Below are 12,366 nucleotides of genomic sequence, written 5' to 3'. Positions count from 1 at the left end.
TGAGAACACAAGACTTCCTGTCCCCTGGCTCCGCGTGGAAGGGCTTCCTTCCCTGAGCAGCAGGCCTAGGTGTTCCTATCTGCCCAGTGCCTGCTGCTGAGGCTAGGTGCGGGTGAGGCTGGTTGAGAGCAGGGGCTGCCTCCTGCCCAGCCCAGCTCTTGGAGTGGAGGCTCTACCTTGGCACCACTGAGGGTGCTGAGGCCCTGCTCACCTTCCCTGGCTGTGGGGCAGTGGTTCTCACCAGGAGAGGCGGCTGAGAGGACACCAGGCTGGTACCCCTCTCGTGGAGCTCCTGGAGGGGGCGTCACACAGAAGTTTGCCCTTGTCGTCACCCCAGTTCCAGAGCCACGGCTCAGAGATTGGGGGGATGGGGGGTGTGATGAGCAAGTCGGAAAAACAGATCACTCCTAATTTCTTCCCAAAGGAACTGACTCTGTTTGCAACAGACTGTGGAGAAGTTCAAGCCCAAGTTCTCAAGAACGGTGAGGTAGTGGTGGGCACTGAGGAGGAGGGTCAAGATACAGGCTAAGTTGGAGGCTGGTTCACAGGAGGGAAACAAGTGATAAGAAAAGCTGGGTGGGGTGGAAACAAACATGAAACGCTGACTCAGAAAAGACTGTGTCAGAGAACTTGATTGGATTACTTTGTAGAGGAATTTATGCCCAGGGGATTGTTGAAAACAGTAGAGCAATCAGCTGGCAATTACTGGAGTTTAACAGCTGGGTGTGGTCCCAGGTGACTGTGGACCTACCCAGAGGTGCATCTCCCTCAGGACATCAGAGGCTTAACACTGTGGGTGTGGGCGTGGGGCGGCAGATAGTCTTCACGGAAATAACCCAGCCAGTCACCAAAACAATGAACAAGCAAATAATAATAAGCCCCAGAGGAGGGGGACCAGTACCCAGAGTTGCTACAACATACTATCTATAATGTCCAATCTCCAACAAAAAATTATGAGGCATGCAAAGAAACAGGAATGTATAACCCAAATATCTGCAAAAGCAAGCAACAGAAACTGCCTGTGAGCATTACAGGATGTCAAATCTATCAGAAAAGACTTCAAAGTAGCCATTATAAGCATGTTATAAACATGTTCACAGGACTAAAGGAAACTATGATTAAAGAATGAAAAGAAGGGTTGATGACAATGTCTCATCTAATAGAGACTATCGATAGATAGAAATTATTTTTTTAAAAAAGAAAATGGAAATTCTGGAGTTGAAAAGTACAAAAACTGAAAAATTCTAAAAACTCACTAGAGGGACCCAACAGTAGAGCTGAACTAGCAGAAGAAAGAATAATGAACTTGAAGACAGATTGATTGAGATTATGTAAGCCAAAAAACATCAAGAAAAATAATGAAGAAACATGAGGAGAGCCTCAGTGAAACTTGAGACACCATTAAGAACACCAACATGCATGTAATGGGAGTACCAGGGGGAGAAGACAGAGAAAAGAGCAAAAACATTTGAAGAAATAATGGCTGAAAGCTTCCCAAATTTATTGAAAAACAAATAACCTATACATCCAGGAATCTCAATGAATTCCAAGTAGGATAAATGCAAAGGGCGTCCAGACACATCATAATAAAAGTAGCAGCTGACTTCTCATCAGAAATAACAAACGCCAGAAAGAAGTGAGATAACATATTCAAAGTGCTCTTATGCTATTAAAAAACTGTCAAGGGGACTTCCCTGGCAGTCCAGTGGTTAAGACTCCACACTTCCAATGCAGGGAGCACGGGTCATCCCTGGTTGGGGAACTAAGATCCCACGTGCCTTGAGGCGCAGCCAAAAAAAAAAAAAAAATTGTCAAGAATCCTACATCCAGTGATCAGAATGAAAGTGGAGGCATCACCACATACCATACAGATATAAAAAAGACTAGGAAGGAATATTATGAAACAATTGTATCCCAACAAATTAGATAACTTAGATGAAACGGGCACATTTCTAGAAAGACACAGAATCATAAAACTGACTCGAGAAGAAACAGACAATCTGAATAGACCTATAACAGCTGAAAAGATTAAATTAGTTAAAAAAAAAACACACAAAAAAACTACCCCTAAAGAAAAGTTTAGGACCAGATAGTTTAACCAATTCTACCAAATAGTTAAAGAAGAATTAATACAAATTTTTCAAAAACTTCCTAAAAACAGAAGAGGAGGGAACACTTTCCAACTCCTTTTATAGTCCAGTATTAGTGTGTTACCAGAACCAAAGACATCACAAGGGAGGCATAGTCCAATATCTGTTGTGACTATGATGCAAAAATCCTCAACAAACTTTAGCAAACCAAATCCAGCAACATATAAAAAGAATTATACACCATGGGACTTCCCTGGTGGTGCAGTGGTTAAGACTCCATGCTCCCAATGCAGGGGGCCCAGGTTCGATCCCTGGTCAGGGAACTAGATCCCACATGCTGCAACTAAGAGTTCACATGCCACAACTAAGGAGCCCACGTGCCGAAACTAAGGAGCCTGTGAGCCACAACTAAGAGGAGCCCGCCTGCTGCAGCTAAGACCCGGTGCAACCAAATAAATAAATAAATATTTTTTAAAAAAAGAAAGAATTATACACCATGACTAAGTGGGATTTATCCCAGGAATGCTAGGTTGGTTTAACATCAGAAAAACATTTAGTGTAATACATCATATCAATAGAATAAAAAACAAAAACCACACGATCATCTCAATTGATGCAGAAAAGTCATTTGACAAAATCCAACTAAGGATAGAAGGGAACTTCTTTAATCTGATAATGGCATCTATGGTAACCCCACAGCTCACATCATACTCAATGCTGAAAGACTGGATGCTTTCAGGAACAAGGCAAGGATACCTGTCTGGCCACTTCTATCCAACATTGTACTGGAGGTTCTGGCCAGAGTAATTAGGCAAAAAAGAAAAAGAAAAGAAAGAAAGAAAGAAAAAGCATCCAGATTGTAAAGGAAGAAGTAAAACTATTTCTATTCACAGATGACATGATATTGTATGTAGAAAATCCTAAGGAGCTCACTGAAAAATGATTAGAACTGATAAAAGAACTCAGCAAGGTTGCAGGATAAAAGATCAATGTACAAAATCAATTATCTTTCTATACCCTTGCAATGAACAATCCAAAAATGGACTTAAGAAAACAATTCCAATTGCAATAGCATCAAAAAGAATAAAATGCTTAGGAATAAATTTAACAAAAAAAATGCAAAACTTATACCCTGAAAGCTATAGAACATTGTTCAAAGAAATTAAAGAGGATCTAAATAATTGGAAAAACATCTCACGCTCATGACTGGAAGACTTAACATTGTTAAAATGTCAATATTTCCTGAAACAGTCCCTAATCTACAGATTCAATGCAATCTCTATCAGAATCCCAATGGACGTCTTTGTGGAAACTGACAACCTAATTCTAATATGGAATTGCAAGGAACCCAGAAGAGCCAAAACATTCTTGAAAGAAGAACAAAATAGGAAGGTTTCAAAACTTACTACAAAGTAACAGTAGTCAAGACACTGTGGTACTGGCAGGAGGATAGATATATAGATCAATGGAATAGAACTGAGGGTCCAGAAATAAACCCATACCCCTATGGTCAAGTAATATTTGACAGCATAAAAAGACCATCCAATGGGGAAAGAGTAGTCTTTTCAACAAATGGTGTGGGATAACTGGATAACCACACGAGAAAGAATCTAGTTGGACCCTTACCTCACAAAATATTCAAGAATTATCTCAAAATGCATCAAAGACCTAAATGTAGGAGACAAAACTATAAAACACTTAGGAAAAAAACAGAGTGAATCTTCATGATCTTGGATTTGGCAAAAGATTCTTAGGTATGACACCAAAAGCATGAGCAACAAAATTAAAAATAGATAAATTGGATTTCATCAAAATTAAAATAGTTTGTGCTTCAAATGACACAATCAAGAAAGTGGAAAGACAACCCACATAATGGAAGAAAATATTTGCAAATCCTGTATCTGATGAGGATTATAATATCCTGAATGTATAAAGAACTCCTACAACTCAACACAAAAGACAACCCAACTAAAAAATGGGCAAAGGACTTAAATAGATGTTTCTCTGAAGAAGATGTATAAATGGCCAATGAGCACATGAGAAGATAGTCAGTATCCCTAGCCATCAGGGAAACACAAATTAAAGCCTGAGACTTCACATCCACTAGGCTGGCTGGAATCAAAATGTCAGATAATAGCAAGTGTTGGAAAGAATATGGAGAAATCGAACTTTCCACTATAATTTACCACATTAACAGATTGAATGGGGGAATCAACTGATCATCTCAATATATGCAGAAAAAACCTTTGATAAAGTACAATATTCACTGATGATAAAACGTCCTATTAACTAGTTGCAGAAGGAAATGTAGGTTACCTGGAAAAGGTATTTTGAAAACCCCCCTGCACATATCACGCTTATGGTGAAATGTTAAAAGTATTTCCTTTAAAAAGCAAGGATAAGACAAAATGCCCCTTCTGGAAACTTCTAGACACACTCACACTGCAGGCTCTAGCCAGCCCAGTAAGACAGGAGAAAGAGGTAAGAGACGGGTACCACTGCGCTTTGTTTCAGTTCCATTTAACGGAAAACCCAAACAATTGCTTACACAGGTAGGAACGCAATCCTCTCTGGCCCCTGAGGCCTCCCCAGCCTCCTGCAGGGTCCAGGGGCGCTGCCTCTGGGCCTCTGAGTGCAGCATTCACCGCCCCAAGTTGTGGAAACAGGGGCTCGCCGAGGGTAGGGGTGAGTACATGGTTCCTCGTTCTACAGATTTTCAAAGTCAACCTGGAAGAACGGTAACACCCCTTGGATGCATAAAGGAACAATGCAGCTGTTTGGTGTGGTTTTTAAAAACACGTGCTTCATAACATGCTGAGACATTTCCTGCCCACATTTTACTGCCTCTGAAATTTAGCATCTTATCATCATGGCCATGTCGGTTAATTTGTTATATGGTTATTTTTCTTAATGGTCTAATCAATGGAAACACAGCATAATGTATGGAATATCAGAAATAGCAAACACTGTGTATATTTAGTCAATGAGGCAACACTTTTTTAAAAGTCAAATGAAAGTACCAGAGCTTCAGGCCATCTGGATAGCATTATGCATTATCACACCAGGGAAACACAGTGCAGTACAGTGATTCAGAAATACTTCCTGAGGGCGTGCACAGATTTGGGACCAGCGAGGCCAGCAGAGAACCCTGCCCTTTGCCTGCCCCTGGCTGTGTCCATGAAGCATGGCATCTCTGGCGATGCAGAAATGGCATTTTTCTTAACATGCCAATCATTTTACCTTTACAGTCTGTTGGGAGGAAGTACTGCCTAAGTAGTGTTTTCTTGTTATGAAACGTTTTAAATGCACAAAAGCAAATGTAAAATCACACGTCTGGGCTTCCCTGGTGGCGCAGTGGTTAAGAATCCGCCTGCCAATGCAGGGGACACGGGTTCGAGCCCTGGTCCGGGAAGATCCCACACGCCGTGGAGCAACTAAGCCCGTGCGCCACAACTACTGAGCCTGCGCTCTAGAGCCCGCGAGCCACAACTACTGAAGCCCGCGCGCCTAGAGCCCATGCTCTGCAACAAGAGAGGCCACCATAATGAGAAGCCCGCGCACCACAACGAAGAGTAGCCCCCGCTCGCCGCAACTAGAGAAAGCCGCGCACAGCAACGAAGACCCAATGCAGCCAAAAATAAATAATAAATAAATAAATACATTTATAAAAATAAAAAATAAAATAAAATAAATCACACGTCCTGGAAAGGACAGTAGATACCACAGCCCCACAACCCAGCTTAAGAAGCACCCAGTGTTTACTTTTACGAGTCCCATGAGAGGGCCTCTACCCTCCCGGCAACTGCTTCTTTATGATCGTTCAAAACCTATGGTCAGATTGCGGGAGTCCCTCCCCCAGAAGTACTGAAGCAGGACTGACCTGGCCCAACCCTCTGAGCAGTCCACAGGCGCAAGACCTGTGGCCTGGGGTCCCTGCCTGGGGTGGGCCAAGAGCAGCATCCCCAGACACAGAGTAGGCAAGGTTGGTTCGGGGGCCAGCAGGGGCCCTAGAGCTGACTGGGTGCCAGGAAGGGACCCTGGGGTCCAGCCTGATCCCCACCCAGGAACCAGAGGTGACCCTGACGTGGGAGCCTCAGGGCAGTCTTCCTGAGACCCAGGCTTGCTGGGTGGGTCACTGTCTAGGGTCCTCCATGGTCCCACCTTCCCCACTCTGGCACTACCGGGGTCACCACAGTCCACACCTTTGCATAACTTGGCCCACTCCTTGTCCCCAGATCAGGTGGCCCCTGCACCTCCAGAGAGGCGTGGTCTGCCCTGAACTGCTCTCCTGTCCCCCTGTCCAGGTGGTCTCCCAAGGGCAGGGCTGCTGTCCCCATATCCAGCAGCCGGGCATGAGGCAGGTGGCTGGGAACCAGCGGGGTTGGGGGGAGCAGGACTCTGGAGTTCGGACCCCTCCATGCAGGGTCCTGATGGGTGAATCCTCCCGCGTTGGCTCCGGCCAGCTCGGGCAGCCTCAAGGCCTTGGAGACACAGTAGCCGAGGAGATGGCCCGCAGTGTCCCCCGGCCCCAGGACCTGGCCCAGGGCGTTCAGGGGCCCGAGTTGTCTATGAGAAGGTGGCCAGGCAGTAGAGGTCCACAATGCTCCTGCCCTGGCCGGGAGCCTGGTCTAGGACAACGGAAAAGTCCTGGTCTTGAGAAGTTTGCTTCAGCCTTTCCCAGCAAGGGCACCCAGCTGGTGGGCTCTGGGCTTCCACAGAGCCTCCCTCACCCTCCAGTGGTCTGGGGGCCAAGCCCTGAGCCAGACAAAGGATGGTCGAGCGGCTCTGTGGGGTCCTGAGAGGAGAGGCCCCCTGGGGAGGTGTCTTGGTCAGAACTGGTTACGCAGACCCGTAGCAAACTGATGCAGCCGATTCCTCTGCCAGCCCCGGGCTGCCCAGCGCTCTGGGGTGTGGAGAAGAGGATCAAAGTATTGACGGGCCTTAAAAAGCTGCAGATGTGCTCCTGCAGGTGCCTGGGCACACACAGAAGGCGGGTGGTCGCTCTCAGGGCCCCTGGGCCCCTCGTCCAGCTCCCTTGGTGCAGTGGCCCCCACCTGCCTTCTCTGGCACTTTCCAGACCACAGGCGGGTCTGGCCCCTTGAAAATCGTGACTGGAGCTGGGTTCTGAGCTTAAGCAGCACAGGTTCAGGACTCACTGGCCCACACCCCAGGAGGCACTGGACGCATCTGGCCTCCTCCCCCTTCCCATCACCAGGCCTTCATTCTTAGCAGCTGCACTTCAAGAACTGCGTTAGTTTCTCTTTCAAATTCATCCTGAGTTTGCATTTTTCCAGGAAACCGAGGGAGAATGATGGTTACGACATGCAAATTAATGCAGTAATATCCTTGCTTCCCGTGGAGCGGCACCTCCGCTGCCTGCCCAGTAAAAGTCAGTGCTTCCCCTTCGCAGGCGGCAGGACCCCAGCCCTGCAGTGATTACAGGGAGAGAAGGGCCTGGAATTGGCCTCTCGCGTGATCACTGCGTGTCCCTACGCCCACGCGGCCGAGGCGGTCTGCCGCCCAGGTGACTCCTCCAGCCCTGCGGGTGAGGGAGGGGAGGTGAGCTAACCCCAAGATCGCCTGCCACGGCCCCAGCCCGGAGTCGGAGGATTGGGGGCGGCAGGGCAGACCCTCGGAGAGGGGAGAGGGTCGGACCGTCCTCTTGCTTGGCGCCTGGGTGCCCGATTCCTAAGTTATGTCAGCACGTTGTCAAAGGCAGCAGAAGGCTGAGCGGCAGGTCCCCGGCCGCCGGCAATCCCGGTGAGTCGGTTGGACGTAGCTGGCCGCTGGCGCCGCCGGTCCTGCTACGGGTGCGCGGCGATTCCTTCTCTCTCCGCCGCCGGACAACGCCGACCGCTGTCCCGCTCCAGCTCCGTCCCCGCGGAAGCCAAGCGACCGCGCCAGGCCCGCGGTGCGGTGCGCGCTCCACCGAGTCCGCGGTTCCGAGGCCGCGGGGCCCACGCGTGGACGCCCCGCGCACACTCACCACACGCACCCTCGCGCACATGATGCCACAGAGACAGCACTTCGCCTCGGAAGTTCTCTAGTAAAATAAATAAATAAATAAATGAACGCGGGAAAAATTCCCTAAAATAAGCGTGAAAGTTTCCACTCGCTCACAACGCTGAGAAACCTAGTTAGTGAAAGTAGTTGGTAAGTTTCTCTTTAGCAATTCCGGCACCAAACTGTTCCTGTCGTTTCTTTGTTCCGAATCAGTTTCCTGCCGCCGCAGGCAGAAACAATCTACTAAGTTCTTCGGAGCCGCCGCGGTTACCGAGACAGGTCCACAGAGTAAACCTCAGAATACTTTATTGGCTGCTTTGTACACATTGGAAAGCCCTATTTTGTCCATTTCGAGGACACTATAAAACTATGTTCACTATCTTTCAGACAAGTTTGCACTAACATAACTTTTTAAAAACAGTTTTTAAATATCCGTAAGATACCCACAGATAGTCTTGCGGCATCCATTTTAACACAGTATTAACAACAACAAAAACAAAAACCTGAAAAACGAGACAAGAAGAGAACCCCGAGACGCCCGCTGCGCACCAGGAGCAAGGACCCGGCCGGGGCGCCGCTCGCTCGCGGGGACCCGTCTCCGGCCCCGGGACGGGGTGGCCCCGGTGGCGGAAGACAACACCCCCCCCCCGCCGCGCGCGGGTCCTTCCTCCCCAGCGGACCCCCAGGGCACACGGCCTCGCAGCCCTAGGACAGGTAATACATGCCGTAGGCGGCCACGGGCGCGGCGAGGAGTCCCGGCACCTGCGCCGCGCCGCCATACACGGCCGGGGAGCCGTGAAGGTGGGCGCCCAGCGGGAAGGGCAGGGCGAACGAGGGCAGCAGCGGCTTGGCCGCCAGCTTCAGCTTCTCCAGCTCGGCCTCCTGCAGTCGCTTGGCCTTGGCCCGGCGGTTCTGAAACCAGATCTTGACCTGCGTCTCGGAGAGGCTCAGGCTGCTGGAGAACTCGGCGCGCTCCGCGATGGGCAGGTACTGCTTCTGGCGGAACTTGCCCTCCAGCGCCAGCAGCTGCGCGGTGGTGAAGGGCGTCCGCGGCTTGCGGTTGTTCTTGTGTTTCCTGAGGGCGCAGGGTGGAGGGCTGGGGGCGCCTGGGGGGAAAGAGCACAAAGCGGGCGCTCAAACGCCAGCAGTGCGCGCCAAGGACGGTTCCGGATGCGTGTCCCGGCTTCGTGATCGCGGGCCTCAGTGGAGACAAGGTCCCCCCAAACCTCCGGGGTAATAGAAGCGAGGCACCGGGGAGACGCCGCGCGGAGAGGGGGGCCGTTGTGGACTCGGGCTCTGCTCCCCAGATCGGTGGCCCTGCGTCCCTCGGGAGGAGGGGAACTCTGCCCACTTGGAGAAGCGAAAAACTTGGGCGGGAAGCCGCCTCAAGAACTGAGCGGTGAGCGCAGAGGCCAAGCAGAAGTCAACGATCGCGGGGAGTGCTCGGCCAGAGAGGCTCCGAGGCAAGAAGCCCCGGGTCTTGGGTTGCGGGCTCCGCCCCAGGGTAGAGCAGAAGCCTGTTTGGCGTGGGACCGGGGAGCCGCCGTGGGGTTCGCGCGCGCGGGAGGGGTCGGGTGGGCTCGTGTGGGCTGGTTTCTTTCTCTGCGCCCAGGCCGGCGCGTTAGTGGCTGGTTACTTTCCAAAATTAGGAGAGACAGCGTCCTTCCCGCCCTAGTCCTTCGACCCCGGGCCGGGCGGGCTCCTCTCGCAGCCCAGGACCGTGCGACAGGGCACTTACGTGGGGAGGGCAAGGGGGCGGCCGCCGGGACCCAGGCCCGGGGTTCCGCGGCGCCCCGCGGCCTCTCCTCCCGGGGTTCCGCGGGCTCCGCGCCCAGCCAGTGCTCTGCCTGCAGCAGCGACTCGACGCTGAAGGGCAACGGGCCGGGCCCTGCACGGTCCCCGCTGCACGTTCTGAGCCCAGCAGGGTTCATGCCGAGAGACGCCGGGGCCATGCGCTGGCCTGCGGGCGCGGGGCTGGCGGGGCCCAGCAGGCGCGACGTGTGGGCAGCCCGCCGCGACACTGCCGGGGGCTCCACGGCGACCCGCCCTCAGAACCCTATAAAAAGGCGGCGCCCCTTTCATGCCCAGCTCTCCAATCGCCGCTGTCGCTGCCGCGTGGGCCCAGGCGTCCATTGGTTTCGCTGACCCGGGAGGGCGGGACGGCCGACTGGGACTCGTGCGCCCCAGCCCCGGCCTGCCTGGCGCACGCCTGTCGGTTCCCCAGAGCCCGGCTGTCCTCTCCCGGAGCGCTGAGGCCCGGCTGGGAGGTGGCTGGTACACCCGGGCAGCACGAGGAGCTGGCCCCAGCCTCCCCACGCGCAGGAGCCCACAGTGGGCGCGACCTGGTTGAGCCGCGGTCCGGGCACAGGTCGGGACCGCGCGCGGACCCTGAGACGCGGAGAGCTCGGCGCCATGAGAGAGGCGGCGCCGGCGCCTCCCGTATTGTCGTCCCTCTGTCGCTCGCCGGCTGCTCTTCCCGCTGCGCCCAGCCCGGAGCCTGAACCCTCGGCGCGTGCCTGCTGTGGCCCAGGCGTTCCCTCCGAACCCTGGGGGCTGCTTTTGCCTGACCCTGCGCCCGGACTGAGGACCCTGCTTCTGTCGCCTTGTGGTCGGGCCTCAGGTGCCCTGACCCTAATGGCTTTTCAGGCACCCGTAGCTGCGGAGCGCTCTCCCTGGCGTCCCACGGCCTGGCCCCAGGAGCGGCCGGCGGGGCACGTCGAAGGTCCCCGGGCAGGGCCCGGAGCCGCGGAGAAGGCGGAGGGGCCGACCTCTCACCCGCCTGCGACGCAGGGCTTGGGGCACAGGCAGGGCGCCTCGGGCCGCCGGGGCGCGAGGTCAGTCGCTGGGTGTCGGATTCACCGTCAGCCTCTCCCGCTCCGCACTTGCTCGGCCGAATCGTCCGGAGTCGCGGGACCTGGGACCTGGGAAAAGCCCCGCGGCGCGGGCTTCCGACCGACGCGGCCAGACGGAGCCGGGCTGTCCCCGGGGCCCCCGCGGCTCTGGCGGAGAGGGATCCCTGACCCGGCTCGTAGAAGGTGGAGCCAAGGCCCGACAGAGATTTGCACTTACTCGGATTATTTTTCCAAAACTGAACCAATCTTTGGTTTAAAAACCTTCTGGGGTGCTGCAGACGAGGCACCGCTCTGCAGCCTCTCCCGGAACGGAAGAAACCCCGACTGCGTTTTAGAATAAATCATGAGATTGGTTTGCAGGTAACGCCTTTATGTCCGATTAATATCCCAGAACACGGAAACAGCAACCTAAATCCGTACGTGTTTATTTTTGAAAAACCAAAGTTGTTTAATGAAATCTAGCTTTGGGTGACACTTTATCCAGTTCAGCTAGAGAAAATCAATTAGAAAGTTTCTCTCCATGCAAATTTAGAAGCATGACTGAAAGGGGCCCTCAGACCCCTCCAGGCCAGGCCTGCGTCTGTGGCTAGATCAGTTCTTTCTGCATTCCAAGATGGATTGCCCCTTTCTAATGTAATAAAGATGTTCTGAGTTGATTGAAGATAATTGCATCATTAGAGCACTTTCTTTGAAGGCCTCTCTCCTGATAGTTTATCTTTAGCAGGCCACTCACGGGAGCGTTTGAAAAAGAATTTTAATGAGGATGACAGCCAGCTGCCTCCGCCTGCCCCATGTCCACTCAGGACAATCCGGAGGTGGCCTCCGGGAGGATGAAGTGGGGGCCTGGCTGCGGCCTGGTTAGCCTGGGGGTGGGATGGGGCCATGGGGCCAGGCGCAGGGGCCGACCTTCAGGACCGGCTCCCTGAGGGTGTTGGACTGGTGTCTCTAGTTCCCAGCAAGGCTGGGCCAGTGCTGACCAGGCCCCTGACTGGCACTGGCTCCAGCAGGGGGATAGAGGAAGGAGGGAGGGAGGATGTGGGGCTGGGGGAGAGCCCCTGGGCTTAGATATCAAAACCCAGACCCCAACACTGAGCACAAACAGGCCTCCAGCACAGTGTCATCTCCAGCCCCGCTGGGCCCTGGGATGGGAGGTGGTCTCTGGCCACCAGGAGGGATGAAGACGCCTGCAGGGACCCGGCTTCCCAGCAGCCCAGGAGCAGGCCAGCCAGGCATGTTGTGTGGACAGGAGCCCACCCCCACCCCCACCCCCCCGTCCCAGGTGAGCCCCTGAAATGACGGCAAAGCCCCAAAGACTGCCCCACTCAATCCACCCTGGGGCAGACACTGTCCCCAGTTCGAGTGGCATTGTTCCTGCAGTTTGCTCTGAGCCATGAGGGGACAGGAGGTCAAGCAAAGGCCCA

General features: G+C 53.1%; 1 protein-coding gene across 1 annotated transcript; it reads right to left on the bottom strand.

Moving 5' to 3' along the window:
- Positions 1-8,797: 8,797 nt before the first annotated feature.
- On the bottom strand, positions 8,798-10,024 carry VENTX (VENT homeobox). The gene is made up of 2 exons (XM_057531369.1): positions 9,832-10,024; positions 8,798-9,199 (listed from the first exon to the last, which is right to left on the bottom strand). The coding sequence occupies exons 1-2, from the start codon at positions 10,022-10,024 to the stop codon at positions 8,799-8,801; spliced, it is 594 nt and encodes a 197-aa protein (XP_057387352.1). The 3' UTR covers position 8,798.
- Positions 10,025-12,366: the final 2,342 nt, after the last annotated feature.

The sequence above is a fragment of the Balaenoptera acutorostrata genome, chromosome 16 (genome assembly GCF_949987535.1).
Source record: "Balaenoptera acutorostrata chromosome 16, mBalAcu1.1, whole genome shotgun sequence".
Lineage (NCBI taxonomy): Eukaryota > Metazoa > Chordata > Mammalia > Artiodactyla > Balaenopteridae > Balaenoptera > Balaenoptera acutorostrata.
The sequence above is the reverse complement of the archived record's forward strand: the minus strand, read 5'-3'. Positions and strand labels throughout refer to the sequence as shown.